Source organism: Pistacia vera, unplaced genomic scaffold (genome assembly GCF_008641045.1).
Source record: "Pistacia vera cultivar Batoury unplaced genomic scaffold, PisVer_v2 Contig195, whole genome shotgun sequence".
Lineage (NCBI taxonomy): Eukaryota > Viridiplantae > Streptophyta > Magnoliopsida > Sapindales > Anacardiaceae > Pistacia > Pistacia vera.
The window spans coordinates 603,201-622,580 of record NW_022195996.1 but is presented as its reverse complement, the minus strand read 5'-3'; the positions used below and the strand labels follow the sequence as shown (position 1 = coordinate 622,580).

The window sequence follows — 19,380 nt, the reverse complement described above, 5'->3', positions numbered from 1 at the left end:
AAATTTGAAGGGATAATATGATTGGGCTTTGTTTTAAGCCCAATTTTGCTTAATGATAGGGTAGTGGATTGGATAATGAATAACAGATTTTAGGCATCTAAAACATCACACGCATGGATGAATCTTTGATAATAGAAGATTGATGTTCAAAATGGTTTCACCGCAAATTAGACAAGGTCTTTCATCGTTAGCTTCAGCTTAGTTCCACCGAGGATACTTGGGTTGAATTCACACCTTCCACAGCAGCATCTGCTGCAACTTTTACAACTTTGCCAATGGTAGAATTGAAGGAGAAAGCAGCCCCAACGTTTACAACAGTCGAATTGTAGCTACATTTTACAAATCCAGTTGAAAACAAGTTGTATAAAACTACTAAATCCAATAGCAAATTTTAGTCATGTGAAATGATCTAGCTAATCCCTTACACTAACTCCAAAATCTCAGATTCCCAACATATGAATTACATCCATGGAGTCTGTTTGTCAACATCCAAAACATTGAATATATATTTCTTACACGTGGTTGATTCATTTCCAACTGTTTATAGAAATTTGGTGGAACAATGTGATCATGTTATGCATCATTCATAATTTATAAAGTTTAGTGTGGTTTGGCGGTTGTTCATAGTTGAGAAACGAGGAGGGAAATTGTCACGATTTTCTGAAGTTCAGTTGAGAGGAGGTTGTTGATTCTTTCTCGTACGAAGGGGTTTACATGTACTTTTATGATGTTATGGTTTATAATGAAATTTCACCATTCATAAGCCCGCGCCCCTCCTCAAAACAGACAATAAATTACTTAAAAATATATGATTTATATGTTTGAAATTGAGGTTAAGTGTTCACATCTCCTTAAAAGTCTTACCGCGTCCTTTTCTTTTTGCATAGAATATGGTTGATTGGGTGCCATTAGGTTTTGTCAATCATCAACCCTAAAGACTGTTCTACTTTTTACCAAATTGACATGTCAAGACTCGGTGACGATGGAAACTTGAATTTTCCATGAAAACGAGTATGCTATGTTGATTCAGAAGAACAACATGGGTTAACTTGTTTTATATATCAGAATAGTTTATACACAACCAATCATCCTGCAAGATCAGGAATCTTACTACAGATTTGATCAACAAATATCTTAGAAAAAAAATTCTTCTTTTCATACACATTGGGGAGGTGGGAATTATCTGGATCCATGAGGTGAAGAATTAAATATAGATATAGAAGTATGAATACATACAAAGTAGTTGAGGAGGTCAAATCTAAGTGCATAAACTAAGGGCAGAGTGATACAAACCTGAGTCAATCATTTGACACGTTAATTAACTTTCTAGAATACAAACCTGAAACTGAAGTGTGAAACGCGGCTCATCCAAGTTATTCAAATGTAACCCCACCATGCACAGATATATCTGCAACTACAAGCAGCGGTTCAATGGTCAATGCAAGCTACCCAAATATTGAAAGAAAAGGACCCCCTCTTCTTTGTACAATAGGTCAATAATCCCATATCAGAACTTAGCTAGGGCGATTCCGATCTCACCAACTGCTTTTATTAAAGCAGTAACTGAAGAACATCTTTAATTTTGGAACAAGGACTTGAGTTTTCGTAACTAATTTGAAGGGTTCTAAGGATGGAGCCTCCATATTCCTGCAAGCCGATTAGGAATAGTACAGGGTCAATTAATGAGCACTCTTTTAAAGTTATTATACAGGAGAAAGCTACGCAAGAGGGATGGAGAATACTATGATATATATATTTTTATATGATGGCTGCCTCCTGAATCGAGATAATATTGTTGTATCTGACTATCTTCTGCCATGGTGGGACCAGAAAAATAAAATATATATACAGTATATGGAAGTGGAACTGTGGAACCACCACTTCTGAAAGAGATGAGTACTTTATTCTCCCACCAATCAAGCCTGCTTTTACGAATTAATTCTATATGATAAATTAATGGCAATCACTTCTCCTCAACTTTTATTAATTCTAAGGGCAAATGGTGTAAAGATTTAGGTAACCTAAGCCAAAGAACCTGCCCAGCAGCACCTAATTAATGCTTCATTAATTTGCTTTCAGTAGAAGATATATATATATATACGCGGTTTCACTGATCATAATTAAACAAACTGAAGTCTCACAGATTCAGAATATATAATCTAAATAGACTTTGGTTTTGTGATGTGCATGAGCTCCAAGAACACCTCATCTCAACTAAGGAGCCACTTAGCTTTAGCGAAGACGACAAAGAAGCTTTAATTAACAGGTTACACCTACTGTAATTCATATGACCCCAGTAACTAAACTCAATTATATAGATGAATCATGAATGGTGGTTGGAAATATCTTCACTGTAAGGTCGTAATCAAACAGTAATTTCATGAACGTGACAGTATAGTTTGGCTCAATAGCACAAAGGTTACGTGGAATTAATCAATGCATTTTTAAGCATAATTTTCACACACTGTAGAGAAAGACTTGGAGCAATTATGAAGCTGACATGGGCTGTGAATATATTATTGGAGTAAACGATTTTTTTCCACCCAAGGTTTTGCCTAATGACACTTTTTCACCCAAAAAGTTTCAAAATACAATTTTACCACTCATGTTAAGAACCATCCATTAAGTTTAACTTTAGAAAAACATAATAGTAAGTTCAAAAAGCAGTTTAAGGGTATTTATGTCATTTTATCCCTTATATAAAAATCCTAAATCCTTTCAAATGCTATTGCCACTGTTGGCCCCTGTATAAAAACCCTAAATCAATTCAAACTGCTACAATGTCACCATCGTCACCGTCGGCCGATTCAAACTAATTTCGACTTGTTTTCTCGCCAAAACTAACGGAAATCTTCACTTCTTCATCCTTTTAGCCTTATTCTAGCCTAATTGTCCAAGATTTGGCTGAAATTAAGTCGTTTTCCACAAAAAAAAACCCAACCCCTCACTCCTAGGGGTGAAATCAAGTCGAGTATCTAGTAAATCGAACTTGACTCAATCGCTACAATACCGAGTTTGAGTTTGAGTTTGAGCTTAATCTAGCCTGAGAAATCAAGTTTGAACTTGAACTCAATACTTGAAATTGGAAATCAAGTTCGTATAATCGAGTTTTTTTTTTTTAGTTTTAATTGAGATAGAGTTCGAACTCGATTTCGAGCTCATCTAATAAGTGTGGATTTGCAAATTATATAATTTTTAAATTGCATATGAACTCTATTACTTTAAAAATTATCAATTTAACCATCGAGCTTATAAATACTCGCAAACATATTAAGTCAAGTTCTACTGTGATCGAACTCGACTCAATTAACTACTCAAACTCAACTTGACTAATGTCGAGTTGAGTTTGAGCCAACATCGAGTCAAATTCGAGTAGCTAGCGAGTGGCTCGACTCGATTTTTTTTCACCCCTATAGCCCCACCGATCCAGGCTAAATCAACTTGTTTCCGGTGTCATCTACCTCCCTTGACGCCACCAAAATACTTCCCTCATCTCCCTAATCAAAACCCCAACTACTCCACACTTTTTAGCTCGCTGTGTGCCGATCATTGTGCTTGGCTTGTTTTGCGGGCCCCAAGCTTTTTCAGTCAATCCCGTCATTTGAAATCAACATTGATACCACCACAGGCACTTCCTCTTTGAAGTCCCTAACCAAGCCAATCCTACTTTCCGGCCAAAACCGCTTCATTTCCTAGGGATTTTTACTTGATTAATGATTTGGGTGTAATTGTTTGGAGTTGTTTTGTTGGAAATCGACTAGTGAAGTTGGTTTAGAAGTATTTGTGGTTGTGTGTAATTATTTTTCCAATCATCGGATTAGAAGTGTTTGTGGTTATGTGTGATTGTTTTTCCGATCATCGGAATTAGAGGTGGCGAATGAGAAAGAAGAAAGAGAAGAATAAGAGAGAATGATATTTTTGTCTTTAGACCGTTTATACCATGTGACATAATGAATTTTCTTAACCAACCATAATGGTGGGTGGGAAAAATATCATTTTGAAAATTGATGTGTGGAAAAAGTGTCATTTTGAAACTTAACTGGTGAAAAAGTGTCATTACACCCATCCTTGGGTGGGAAAAAGTCGTTTACTCTTATTCATGAACGGTCCAATCACCAAAGGCGAGAAGCCATCGAGTTTGAAACTAGAGACTGAGAGGGTCCAGATTCCACGACACTAGATTATTAGTGGAGCCAGGCCAACCTAACCACAGCCAGAAACCCATTTGGCCTAATTACATGTTTGGAAAGAGAATTCCCCCCATTCAAGCCACAAAATATTGATATTTGGAATTTTATGCTGTCACCTTCTTTTTCTGGTATCACAATTGATGGATACTCATCAATGTATTTTGCGTATAATTTTGACTCTGAGATGATATTTGTATCGATACTGAGATCTTTAAATTTACTTATGTATTTAACCATTTGGCAATTCCATGATATGGCATCTTCGTTTACTGCCTCAATCTTCATGTTCATGCGCTCTCTTAATAAACAATGGACGTTGACTCATCTCGCTTTTCTCTCTCCAGGCTCACCAAATAAGATTAGCAAAATATACGGACCATTAAAATATGTAAACAAGTGGGAAATGAAATGGATGTGTTACTTTTCTTTAAATAGTTAGTTTTATTAATGAAGATTTCCCATGTCGTCATAAATGGTTGATTACTTGACTAGCATGCTCAGCGGTTACCAAGACAACATTTTGTTGCAAGTACAAACGTGTTTTATTTGAACTAAAACCAGCCTCTTTGGGGCAGTTTCCTCATCACTTTCTTTCTTACTGGATCCAGAGTGGTCACTCCGGTCAATTAATGCATGCCCTCTTCAATATATTCACTCATTTAAAAGAGAGAGTATTACAAACATCAAACATAGCTTCTGATTCTTTTCGTTCCTCTGTTTTTTGTTTTAACTTTTCTGGGTTCATTGAATTCAACATCAAACCTTCCAAAATGTTGCTTCTATTCTCTCTTTCTCTTTTGTTGGTGTGTGGTGATGTAGCCATGGCAGCATCGAGTTCAAGCAGTAGTACTAGTACCTCAACGGAGAGGCAGATTAGTCAGACACCAACATGGGCTGTTGCTGTTGTTTGTGCTGTAATCATCATCATTTCTATTTTCTTGGAAAAAATTCTTCACAAACTTGGAACTGTAAGTTCATTTACTTTTATTATCCTTTTAGAAATTCTTTACTGCCAAGAGTTTCTTCATATTTGTTCTATAACTGCCTTGACCCTTTTAATTATCTTGTTAACTTCTCATTCCAGTTCTTTATATTGTTATGTTTGGTTCTTTCTTTCATTTTTTTTTTTTCCCTTTTTTGAGGCTTAATAAACGTTAAATTTCTGGTTTATATGTTATGTGTTTGAAGTTCTTTGATTTTTATTCCTCATATTGCTACTTAGTGCTGAGTTTTTACTCAATTTAGTCATGATTCAAGATTGGATTTTTTCAACGGTTATACTAGTAAATATGTAAGATTCTCACTGTAGTTCAAATAGTGTTTGTTAATCTTAGAATGTTGTTGTATTCGGTCCTTTGATTGACTGTGGCAATTTACTGGAATACAAATTCAGGTTCTTACAGAGAAGCACAAGGCGGCTTTGTTTGAAGCCCTTGAGAAGGTCAAATCTGGTAAGAAGATAAATTTTATTCTATAATTCTGGTAATTTTTTTAGTGGAGACAAAAACTGCGTGCTTAATTGACATTTAATATGTAATTTTTGCAGAGTTGATGGTTCTGGGATTCATTTCGCTCATACTCACTTTTGGGCAGAAGTATATTATCAAGATATGTATTCCTTTCAAGGTTGCAGACACTATGCTGCCTTGCGTATCAGATAGTGTGAATGATGGAGAGTCAAGTAGCGAATCAGAACATCGTAGACGACTCTTGTGGTTTGACCGTAGATACTTATCTTCTTCGGATACAACTACTCCTTCATGCAAGTCGGTGAGTGCTTATAAAGCTCAAATTATAGTGGAGATTTATGTTGTGACTGGCATGTATTGTATTTTCTTTCTTGCAATGTATGAGCCATTAGTTTTTGTGGTTTGAAATGTTATGTTGACAACCTTGAATGCAGTGTTTTACTGCCAACATGACCAATGATAAATTTTCTTTTCCGGTTTTGGGAGTTGGGTGGGTGCCTGGGGGTGACCTTGGTGCTACAAGCCAAAGGAAACTTAATATTAAAATTATTACGCATAGATATCTTTCATGCCTCCACAATCTTTCGATATGTTTTCATTGCCAATGCATATGAAATCTAACCTGTGTGTTTCGTGATTCTAATTAAATCACAAGACTTACAACATCCCAGATGCACATTCTTTTTGTTCAATGTCTCATGTAGTCATATAGAATTTAACAGATATATACAAAGTTAGAACTATAAATTTGTTTTGAGTGATGAATGAACCCCTGGATAATGCAATATGAACCAAGCTTCATCTCCTGGTATTAAATTTGAAGCTATATGTTACGTGGAAACATTGTCCTACTAAGATGCAAGACCTGCTGTACTTTCACCCCCTAAATTTTGATGGTTGATACCTTTTAGTACTAATTAAAATCCATAAATTCAAGTAATAGCTGATTGTTTTCTGTCTACAGGGTATGAAACGCATATCAACAGAAGCATTGACCAATTACACATCCTCATATTCTTTTTAGCAGTTCTCATGTCTTATACGTGCTGTTACCATGTTGCTTGGGGTTAAAGGTATGAAATCTGTCAAAAAACCTTGCCATGATAATCAATTATGATGTTGTCTTTTCCCTTGGTAACTACTGGATTAGTTACTAACCAGTAGTTATGTTGGACAGATTCGCGGTGGAAGAAGTGGGAGCAGGAGACTTCAACCCATGACTAGAGTTCTCAAATGGTAATTATCCATGAGAAAGGAATATTTTTTTTTTTCTTCATAGTAAATATTGTGGCTTGAATTTGGTGTTTGAGCCCGAAAAAATTTTGCCCTAGCTATACCTAAATACCTGCATTATGCTCATCTTTAAAGCTAATTCAGATATGTATTAATACGCAGATCCTTCGATTCAGATTACCATCAGACATCTTTTGTAAGAGCACACACCAGTTTCGGACCAAGCTTCCTATCATCTTTATATGTAAGTCGCATGTTCATCTTCTTCTGTTTCTAGAGTTAGAAAGCTCTAATGAGTCCCAAGTAGTAATGGATTATTTTAATTTGGCTTCAAAAGACATTACAATACGATATATATTAAAATCTCTATTCAATCGCAGGAGGGCTCTTTCGACAATTTTTTAGGTCTGTAGTAGGTCTGACTACTTGACGTTGCGCAACGGATTCATCAATGTGAGTTTTCAGTTAGACAATTCACAGTTCCTAAAGTTAGGAAAGTTGAGTTTGTGGCTCTACCCTAACAATTCTGTATTAATGATAGGTTCATTTAGCTCCTGGAAGCAAATTTAACTTCCAAAAATATATTAAACGATCATTAGAGGACGACTTCAAGATAGTGGTGGGAGTAAGGTAATACTCTTTTTATTTAATGTGTTCTTATCATGCTATGCTCTGCAGTTTTCTGTTACCACTCTTGCCTAATCAATTACATATGTATATGTTTTGTCCTGACATTTTTTTTTCCTTTTTTTTTTTGTTATTGGCAGTCCTGTCTTGTGGGCATCATTTGTGCTTTCGCTTGTAAACGTTAATGGTGAGTATCTTTCTTGATAATGCCTTTTGAACTAAATGATTCTGCACTTTAAATTGAACTAGAAGTTGATATAGTTCATTAACATATTTATTTTCCTTTTCAGGGGCAAGCATTGTTGTGGGCATCCTTAATCCCTGTGATTGTAAGAAATTTATTCTCTGCAACCTATCATCTTGACTTACTGGAATTGAAATTCTGAATACTATTAATTGGTTGCAGATAATCTTAGCTATTGGAATGGAGCTCAATCCATTTTGACACAGATGGCTCTTGAAATTACCGAAAGACATGCGGTGGTGCAAGGGATGCCACTTGTACAGGGCTCAGACAAATACTTTTGGTTTGGTCGGCCTCATTTAGTGCTTCATCTCATTCACTTCGCTTTGTTTCAGGTACGAATGACCTCTCTTCGCAGATAGAAGATCTTTAATAAATATGATTAGAGTGAAATTGGAGTAAAGTAAGATCAAACAAGTGAACTAAATTACTTGCTGTAGACTTTTATGCATGCTATGTCTAGATTATGATAAACGGAAGCTTCATTTTATAACTTAAAGAACATTCAAAGGGGTTGTCTTTTGCTCTTCATCCCATCTGTTTCTTGTAAGAGTCATAAAGTGAAATTATTTGGTTTGGATACCCTTACTATTAAATGCATCTATTCAATTGATGAGGCCTTAGTGTACATTCATCTTCGAGTCAATAGACAACAATTCTTCATCCTCGGTCTATAGTTTCCATACTATTTTCTTCAAAAGATCTTTCTGTAGGGGACTCGATCCTTGATTTGTAGGTCAATTCTGTGACTCTTTGGTTTAATAGCTTATGGCCATTTAATTCTGATACCTTCTCTGCGGTAATCAACCACAGTGGATACTTCTACTGTACTTGTTTACTTGCAAAGTTTAAAACTGTTCCATTGACGAGCTAACTCTTTTGTGCTTTTTGGGTGCTTGCAGAATGCTTTCCAGATACATATTTCTTTGGATATGGGTAAAGAATCCTTCTATGCAAATAAACAATTAAATAACAGTCCTTTCCTCAGATTCTCCTACTTTCATAATTAATGCAAGTATCAGAATTACATATAACGAAGTTTTTCTGTGTGCAGTACTCTTTGGATTGAATTCTTGCTTCCATGCTAATATCAAGCTTGCAATATTGAAAGTTGCTTTAGGGTAAGGCATATTTGTCTCTCAGAAACAGGAACACTTTCAATCAAATGCTGAACACAAACTTTTTAGTTCAATGAGGACATTATTTGTCAATACTTACCCATCAATAGCCCGTGTAGCATTCTTACAATGTACTATATGAATTCATAGCTGAATATTTGTTGGGTTTGCAGGGTTGTGGTCTTAGTTCTATGCAGCTACATCACACTTCCTCTATATGCCCTTGCACGCCGGTCATTTATTTTCAATTTAAATGTGGATAAAAACAACGATGTGTGCAATACATTAATCCTTACCAATTTGTAAGAACAAGTAGTATTTTTGGAGTTCACATTATTTGTTTTCATGTTTGTTATTCTACAAGTTATGCATGATTGAACTAAATAAAATTATCCCTGGTGTGAATACTTGTAGATGGGTTGCGCATGAAGAGATCAATCTTGATGACCAAAAGTCCAAGGCCCTCAAGGTGGCACATGGCAGTGAAGAAGCAGAAGGGAGGGAAGTCCCCAACTCGAACGCTAGGGGAAAGTGTAAACCCAAGCATTTCAACAGTGCACTCTCAAGCAGAACACAGACTACAACGTTTCAAAACAACAGGTCAATCACACGTCCATACACCTATGACGACAATGGCATCTGATGGAAGCTAACCATTAGCACCCATATCACCAACAGCCACTTTGTTATAAATGTGGATAAAAATAACGATGGAGCATTGAAATAAAGAGCCCCATCATGGGAAGATAGCAGCAATGAAGGTGACTTCCATTTGGGAAGCCTGCTCTGGCGAAAGAACCATGATATAGTTTCAGCATTGGCTTTAGGGTATGCTGTTCTATATTTGTTGAGAGGAAAGTTTGATAATTGAAATGGAGTTAGGTAGGTATAGTATAGTATTTAGTACATTGACATGCTTGTTTATAACTTTTTGAAGGGATAAATATAGATTGGGCTTTGTTTTAAGCCCAAATTTTGCTTAATGATAGAGTTAGTGAATTGGATTAATGAATAACAGATGTCAGCCATCTAAAACATCAAACAGCATGGATGAATCTTATGATAATAGAAGATTGATGTTCAAAATGGTTTCAGCCGGAAATTAGAACTTTCATAGTTAGCTTCAGCTTAGTTCCACCAAGGAGTTCCACCAAGGATACTTGGGTTAGAATTCACACCTTCCACAGCAGCATCTACTGCAACTTTTACAACTTTGCCAATGGTAGAATTGAAGGAGAAAACAGCCCCAACGTTTACAACAGTCGGAATTGTAGCTACATTTGTACTAATCCCAGTTTAAAACAAATTGTATAAAACTACTAAAGCCAATGGTGAAATGATCTAGCTAATCGCTTATCACTATCGGATTCCCAGACATATGAATTACATCCATAGAGTCTGTTTATCAACATCCAAAACATTGACTACATATTTCTTACACGTTGGTTGATTCATTTCCAACTGTTTTATAGAAATTTTGTGGAACAATGTGATCATGTTATGCAATCATTCATAATTTATAAAGTTTAGTGATATTTTGGCGGTTGTTCATAGTTGAGAAACGAGGGGGGCAATTGTCACGATTTTCTAAGGTTTAGTTGAGAGGAGGTTGTTGATTCTTTCTCGCACGAAAGGGGTTTACATGTACTTTTATGAAACTTATGGGGAGCTATAGTTTGCGAAATGTTATGGTTTATAAAGAAATTTTCACCATAACAATAAGCCCCCCCTGAGGGCTGAGGTGTCAGTATTGTTTAAACCCCCTACCGTCAATCGGCCCAAAACAGACAATAAACTACTTAACAGGTAGAAACCCAATAACGCATGGGCCTGTAAAAGTGGTCTTATTTCTTGGATCCAGATCCATTCCCACTTGAAATATTCTTAAACCTTCAAATATGGATTAGCCACGGGCAGATGAATTATTTACAGGTTACTGTAACTCTTGGATTCCAATTTTATTGGAGAAAAAGACAAAGTAACAGGTTGTTAATCTTAATAATCATTCATATTAATGTAACGTTCCATTAGACTAACGGATTTGACTGATAGTTATAAGCAGATATCATCTTTCTATGTTTATTCATATTCCGCAGTAATCACACTACTTAAAAATATAATGATTTATATGTTTGAAATTGAGGTTAAGTGTTCACATCTACTTAAAAATCTTACCGCGTCCTTTTCTTTTTGCATAGAATATGGTTGATTGGGTGGCCATTAGGTTTTGTCAATCATCAACTCCTTAAGAAATTGATTCTACTTTTTACCAAATTGACATGTCAAGACTCGGTGACGATGGAAACTTGAATTTTCCATGAAAACGAGTATGCTATGTTGATTCAGAAGAACAACATGGGTTATCTTGTTTTATATACCAGAATACTTTATACACAACCAATCATCCTGCAAGATCAGGAATCTTACTACAGATTTGATCAACAAATATCTTAGAAAAAAAATTCTTCTTTTCATACACATTGGGGAGGTGGGAATTATCTGGATCCATGAGGTTAAGAATTAAATATAGATATAGAAGTATGAATACATACAAAGTAGTTGAGGAGGTCAAATCTAAGTGCATAAACTAAGGGCAGAGTGATACAAACCTGAGTCAATCATTTGACACGTTAATTAACTTTCTAGAATACAAACCTGAAACTGAAGTGTGAAACGCGGCTCATCCAAGTTATTCAAATGTAACCCCACCATGCACAGATATATCTGCAACTACAAGCAGCGGTTCAATGGTCAATGCAAGCTACCCAAATATTGAAAGAAAAGGACCCCCTCTTCTTTGTACAATAGGTCAATAATCCCATATCAGAACTTAGCTAGGGCGATTCCGATCTCACCAACTGCTTTTATTAAAGCAGTAACTGAAGAACATCTTTAATTTTGGAACAAGGACTTGAGTTTTCGTAACTAATTTGAAGGGTTCTAAGGATGGAGCCTCCATATTCCTGCAAGCCGATTAGGAATAGTACAGGGTCAATTAATGAGCACTCTTTTAAAGTTATTATACAGGAGAAAGCTACGCAAGAGGGATGGAGAATACTATGATATATATATTTTTATATGATGGCTGCCTCCTGAATCGAGATAATATTGTTGTATCTGACTATCTTCTGCCATGGTGGGACCAGAAAAATAAAATATATATACAGTATATGGAAGTGGAACTGTGGAACCACCACTTCTGAAAGAGATGAGTACTTTATTCTCCCACCAATCAAGCCTGCTTTTACGAATTAATTCTATATGATAAATTAATGGCAATCACTTCTCCTCAACTTTTATTAATTCTAAGGGCAAATGGTGTAAAGATTTAGGTAACCTAAGCCAAAGAACCTGCCCAGCAGCACTTAATTAATGCTTCATTAATTTGCTTTTAGTAGAAGATATATATATATATACGCGGTTTCACTGATCATAATTAAACAAACTGAAGTCTCACAGATTCAGAATATATAATCTAAATAGACTTTGGTTTTGTGATGTGCATGAGCTCCAAGAACACCTCATCTCAACTAAGGAGCCACTTAGCTTTAGCGAAGACGACAAAGAAGCTTTAATTAACAGGTTACACCTACTGTAATTCATATGACCCCAGTAACTAAACTCAATTATATAGATGAATCATGAATGGTGGTTGGAAATATCTTCACTGTAAGGTCGTAATCAAACAGTAATTTCATGAACGTGACAGTATAGTTTGGCTCAATAGCACAAAGGTTACGTGGAATTAATCAATGCATTTTTAAGCATAATTTTCACACACTGTAGAGAAAGACTTGGAGCAATTATGAAGNCCCCTACCGTCAATCGGCCCAAAACAGACAATAAACTACTTAACAGGTAGAAACCCAATAACGCATGGGCCTGTAAAAGTGGTCTTATTTCTTGGATCCAGATCCATTCCCACTTGAAATATTCTTAAACCTTCAAATATGGATTAGCCACGGGCAGATGAATTATTTACAGGTTACTGTAACTCTTGGATTCCAATTTTATTGGAGAAAAAGACAAAGTAACAGGTTGTTAATCTTAATAATCATTCATATTAATGTAACGTTCCATTAGACTAACGGATTTGACTAATGGTTATAAGAGATATCATCTTTCTATTTTTAATCATATTGTACAGTACTCACACTAGTTAAAAATATACTGATTTATAACCACCGTTCATTGTTATTAGACGGAGTCCATACGAATGGATGGATGTCCACATATAATGAACGTCTGTTTATAACATGTGGACAATTGATAGTGGAGGCAGCCAGTAGCCAGGTCTCGTGAACAATCTGCAACCTCAAAGCGCCATACAGAAATTGATCCATTAGGCCGACCCACATGCACCCACCCATAGTTTGTCATAACAACAAGTTGGTACCTAAAAGGTTTAAAAATGACAATTACCCATTTATGTACAACACTATTAATAAAATCTGTTTAATAAGGGCAATATAGTAATTTTATATCCATAAATTTTAAATTAATTAATAAATCTCTCTTATCTTCTTCTTCATCTCTCCCTTGTCTTTCTTTCTTTTTCTCCGTCTTTTCCCTCCTCCCCTTTCTTTTTTTTTTAACTTTTCCCTTCTCTTTCTTTCCTTTCTTCTCCAGTTCTCCGTCTTTTCCCTCCTCCCCTTCTCTTTTTTCCTTTTCTTCTCTCTCTTTTCCCTTCTGTTTCTTTCCTTTCTTCTCCGTCTTTTCCCTCCTCCCCTTCTTTTTTTCCTTTTCTTGTAATTAGATGCTTAGATACTGCCACTGGGATGTTTCTATTGAAGTAATGCGCTCTTTTAATAATCATTGAACAATGGACGTTGACTCATCTCGCCTCCAGGCTCACCAAACCAAAACCGCCCTATAAGATTAGCAAAATATACGGACCTATAAAATATGTAAACAAGTGGGAAATGAAATGGATGTGTTACTTTCTTTAAATAGATTAGTTTTAAGATTTCCCTTGTCGTCATAAATGGTTGATTACTTGAGTAGCATGCTCAGCGGTTACCAAGACAACATTTTGTTGCAAGTACAAATAAACAAACGTGTTTTATGCAGTTTCCTCATCACTTTCTTTCTTACTGGATCCAAATTTGTCACTTCGGTCAATTAATGCATGCCTTCTTCCATATATTCACTCATTTAAAAAGAGGGAGTATTACAAACATCAAACATAGCTTCTGATTCTTTTTGTTCCTCTGTTTTTTGTTTTAATTCTTCTGGGTTCATTGAATTCAACACCAAACTCCAAAATGTTGCTTATCCTCTTTCTCTTTTGTTGGTGTGTGGTGATGTAGCCATGGCAGCATCGAGTTCAAGCAGTAGTACTATACCTCAACGGAGGGGCAGTTAGTCAGACACCAACTGGGCGTTGCTGTGGTGGCTGTAATCATCATCATTTCTATTTCTTGGAAAAAATTTTCAACACTTGAACTGTAGTTCATTTACTTTTATTATCCTTTTAGAAATTCTTTACTGCCAAGAGTTTCTTCATATTTGTTCTATAACTGCCTTGACCCTTTTAATTATCTTGTTAACTTCTCATTCCAGTTCTTATATTGTTATGTTGGTTCTTTTTTCTTTTTTTTTTTCCCTTTTTGAGGCAATAAACTTAAATTTCTGGTTATATGTTATGTGTTTGAAGTTCTTTGATTTTTATTCTATATGCTACTTAGTGTGAGTTTTTACTCAATTTAGTCATGATTCAAAGTTGGATTTTTCAACGGTTATACTAGTAAATAGTAAGATTCTCATGTAGTTCAAATAGTGTTGTAATCTTAGAATGTTGTTGTATTCGGCCTTTGATTGACTTGGCAATTTACTGGAATACAAATTAGGTTCTTACAGAGAAGCACAAGGCGGCTTTGTTTGAAGCCCTTGAGAAGGTCAAATCTGGTAAGAAGTAAATTTTATTCTATAATTCTGGTAATTTTTTGAGTGGAGACAAAAACTGCGTGCTTAATTGACATTTATATGTAATTTTGCAGAGTTGTGGTTCCGGGATTCATCGCTCATACTCACTTTGGGCAGAAGTAATTTTCAAGATATGTATTCCTTTCAAGGTTGCAGACACTATGTGGTTGCGTATCGATAGTGGGAATGATGGAGAGTCAAGTAGCGGATCAGAAAATCGTAGACGACTGTGGTTTGACGTAGATACTTATCTTCTTTGGATACAACCACTCCTTCATGCAAGTCGGTGAGTGCATATAAAGCTCAAATTATAGTGGAGATTTATGTTGTAACTAGCATGTATTTATTTTCTTTCTTGCAATGTATGAGCCATTACTTTTTGTGGTTTGATATTATGCTGACAACCTTCAATGCAGTGTTTTACTGCCAACGTGACCAATGATAAATTTTTTTCCCGAGCATATTCTTTCTGTTGATGTCTCAGTAGTCATTAGAATTTACAATATATACAAAGGAGAACTATTAATTTGTTTTGAGTGATGAATGAACTCCTGGATAATGCAATGAACCAAGCTTCATCTCCTGGTATAATTGAAGCTATATGTTACTGGAAACATTGTCTACTAAGATGCAAGACCTGCTGTACTTTTACCCTAATTTTGATGGTTGATACCTTTTATGTACTAATAAAATCATAAAATCAAGTAAAGCTGATCTGTTTTCTGTCTACAGGGTATGAACCGCTTATATCAACAGAAGCATTGACCAATTACAATCCTCATATTCTTTTTAGCAGTCTTTTAGTCTTATACAGTGCTGTTACCATCTTGGGAAGTAAAGGTAGAAATCTGTCAAAAAACCTTGCCATGATAATCAATTATGATGTTGTCTTTTCCCTCTGGTAACACTGGATTTAGTTACTAACAATAGTTATGTGGACAGATTCGCGGCTGGAAGAAGTGGAGCAGGAGCTTCAACCCATGACATGAGTTCTCAAATGGTAAATTATCCATGAGAAAGTGAATATTTTTTTTTCTTCATTAGTAAATATTGTGGCTTGAAATTTGGTGTTTGAGCCCGAAAATATTTTGCCTAGCTATAACTAAATACCTGCATTTATGCTCATCTTTAAAGCTAATTCAGATCTGTATAATATGCAGACCTTCTAGATCAGACTTACCCTCAGACATCTTTGTAAGAGCACACACCAGTTTCGGACCAAGCTTCCTATCATCTTTTATATTGTAAGTCGCATGTTCATCTTTCTTCTGTTTCTAGGGTAGTAAAGCTCTAATGAGTCCCAAGTGTAATGCATTTTTTAATTTGGCTTCAAAGACATTACAATACAATATATATTAAAATCTCTATCTCATTGAGGGATGCTTCTTTCGACAATTTTTAGGTTGTTAGGGTCTGACTACTTGAGTTGCGATTCATCAATGTGAGTTTTCAGTTAAACAATTCACAGTCTAAAGTTAGGAAAGTTGAGTTGTGGCTCTACCCTAACAATTTGTATTAATGATAGGTCATTTAGTCCCTGGAAGCAAATTTAACTTCCAAAATATATTAAACGATCATTAGAGGACGACTTCAAGGTAGTGTGGGAGAAGGTAATCTCTTTTTATTTAATGTGTTTCTTATCATGCTATGTTCTCAGTTTTCTTGTACCATCTTGCCTATAATCAATTACATTTTTTTTCCATTTTTTTTTGTTTATTGGCAGTCCTGTCTTGTGGGCATCATTTGTGCTTTTCTTGCTTGTAAACGTTAATGGTGAGTCATCTTCTCTGAAATGCCTTTGAACTAAATGATTCTGCACTTAATTGAACTAGAAGTTGATATAGTTCATTAACATATTTTTTTTTCCTTTTCAGGATGGCAGCATTGTTTTTGGCATCCTTAATCCCTGTGATTGTAAGAAATTTATTCTCTGCAACCTATCATCCTGACTTACTGGAAGAGTTGAAATTCGAATACTATTAATTGGTTGCGAGAATCTTAGCTATGGAATGGAGCTTCAATCCATTTTGACAAAGATGGCTCTTGAAATTACAAAGACATGCGGTGGTGCAAGGGATGCCACTTGTACAGGGCTCAGACAAATACTTTTGGTTTGGGTCGCCTCATTAGTGCTTCATCTCATTCACTTCGCTTTGTTTCAGGTACTGAATGACCTCCTCTTTCGCAGATAGAAGATCTTTAATAAATATGATTAGAGTGAAATTGGAGTAAAGTAAGATCAAACAAGTGAACTAAATTACTTGCTGTAGACTTTTATGCATGCTGTGTCTAGATTATGATAAACGGAAGCTTCATTTTATAACTTAAAGAACATTCAAAGGGGTTGTCTTTTGCTCTTCATCCCATCTGTTTCTTGTAAGAGATCCATAAAGTGAAATTAATTTGGTTTGGATACCCTTACTATTAAATGCATCTATTCAATTGATGAGGCCTTAGTGCTACATTTCATCTTCGAGTCAATAGACAACAATTCTTCATCCTCGGTCTATAGTTTCCATACTATTTTCTTTCAAAAGATCTTTCTGTAGGGGACTCGATCCTTGATTTGTAGGTCAATTCTGTGACTCTTTTGTTTAATAGCTTATGGCCATTTAATTCTGATACCTCTCTCTGCGGTAATCAACCACAGTGGATACTTCTACTGTTACTTGTTTACTTGCAAAGTTTAAAACTGTTCCATTGACGAGCTAACTCTTTTTGTGCTTTTTGGGTGCTTGCAGAATGCTTTCCAGATTACATATTTCTTTTGGATATGGGTAAAGAATCCTTCTATGCAAATTAAACAATTAAATAACAGTCCCTCTTCCTCAGATTCTCCTACTTTCATAATTAATGCAAGTATCAGAATTACATTATAACGAAGTTTTTCTTTGTGTGCAGTACTCTTTTGGATTGAATTCTTGCTTCCATGCTAATATCAAGCTTGCAATATTGAAAGTTGCTTTAGGGTAAGGCATATTTGTCTCCTCAGAAACAGGAACACTTTCAATCAAATGCTGAACAACAAACTTTTTAGTTCAATGAGGACATTATTTGTCAATACTTACCCATCCAATAGCCCGTGTAGCATTCTTACAATGTATCATAATATGAATTCATAGCTGAATATTTGTTGGGTTTGCAGGGTTGTGGTCTTAGTTCTATGCAGCTACATCACACTTCCTCTATATGCCCTTGTCACGCAGGTACATTTATTTTTCAATTATAAATGTGGATAAAAACAACGATGTGTGCAATACATTAATCCTTAACCAATTTGTAAGAACAAGTAGTATTTTTGGAGCTTCACATTATTTGTTTTCATGTTTGTTATTCTACAAGTTATGCATGATTGAACTAAATAAAATTATCCCTGGTGTGAATACTTGTAGATGGGTTCGCGCATGAAGAGATCAATCTTTGATGACCAAACGTCCAAGGCCCTCAAGAAGTGGCACATGGCAGTGAAGAAGCAGAAGGGAGGAAAGTCCCCAACTCGAACGCTAGGGGAAAGTGTAAACCCAAGCATTTCAACAGTGCACTCTCAAGCAGAACACAGACTACAACGTTTCAAAACAACAGGTCACTCTACACGCTCATACACCTATGACGACAATGAGGCATCTGATGATGAAGCTAATCCATTAGCACCCATATCACCAACAGCCAACTTTGTTATAAATGTGGATAAAAATAACGATGGAGCAATTGAAATAAATGAACCCCATCATGAGGAAGATAGCAGCAATGAAGGTGACTTCTCATTTGGGAAGCCTGCTCTGGCGAAAGAACCATGATATAGTTTCAGCATTGGCTTTAGGTGTATGCTGTTCTATATTTGTTGAGAGGAAAAGTTTGATAATTGAAATGGAGTTAGGTAGGTATAGTATAGTATTTATGTACATTGACATGCTTGTTTATAAATTTTGAAGGAATAAATATAGATTTGGCTTTGTTTTAAGCCCAGATTTTGCTTAATGATAAGAGTTAGTGAATTGGATTAATGAATAACAGATGTCAGCCATCTAAAACATCAAACAGCATGGATGGATTTTTATGATAATAGAAGATTAATGATCAAAAATGCTTTCAACAGCAAATTAGACAGAGGTCTTGCAACAAGGATGGAGTTCCTTTGTGCTTGAAGAAGTTTTATTTCCTCGACTTATTTTGATATTAAATAGAAAAGAAAGTAATTCTTGTTCAATTGAAGGAGCTAAAAACCTCAGAGTTCAAATAGAATCTTTTATGCAAATAATCATCATCTTCATTCCAATAGAAATGTAGGAAATATATGGAAGCTTACAATCATATTTTCCTACAAAATAGCAAAGTTCAACAATTTAAACAAACCAAAATACACGTTTAACCCTAACTAAAGAATCCTAAATACGTGGCTGGCTTATTCAACTAAAATAAAACTTATCTATATTCTAATCTAATTTATTTAAATTATTGAGATAAACTCACTATTAATTAACAAATAAATCCATAAGAAAACTCTTAAAATACAATTTAATTAACATTTACCCATTATCAAAATGGGTACGTAACATTCCTCTCCTCTTGAAACA

At 35.4% G+C, this 19,380-nt stretch overlaps 1 protein-coding gene across 1 annotated transcript; it reads left to right on the top strand.

Annotated features, from left to right (window-relative positions):
- The first annotated feature begins 4,637 nt into the window (after positions 1–4,637).
- Positions 4,638–18,767, top strand: LOC116127745 (MLO-like protein 8). The gene is given in 14 exon segments (XM_031413384.1): positions 4,638–5,158; positions 5,584–5,641; positions 5,737–5,960; positions 6,094–6,172; positions 7,273–7,302; positions 7,305–7,345; positions 7,434–7,522; positions 7,660–7,706; positions 7,810–7,848; positions 7,926–8,098; positions 17,548–17,583; positions 17,708–17,775; positions 17,952–18,012; positions 18,199–18,767. Coding segments are annotated over 14 exon segments (1,689 nt in total). The 5' UTR covers positions 4,638–4,819; the 3' UTR covers positions 18,604–18,767.
- The last annotated feature ends 613 nt before the right edge of the window (positions 18,768–19,380 follow it).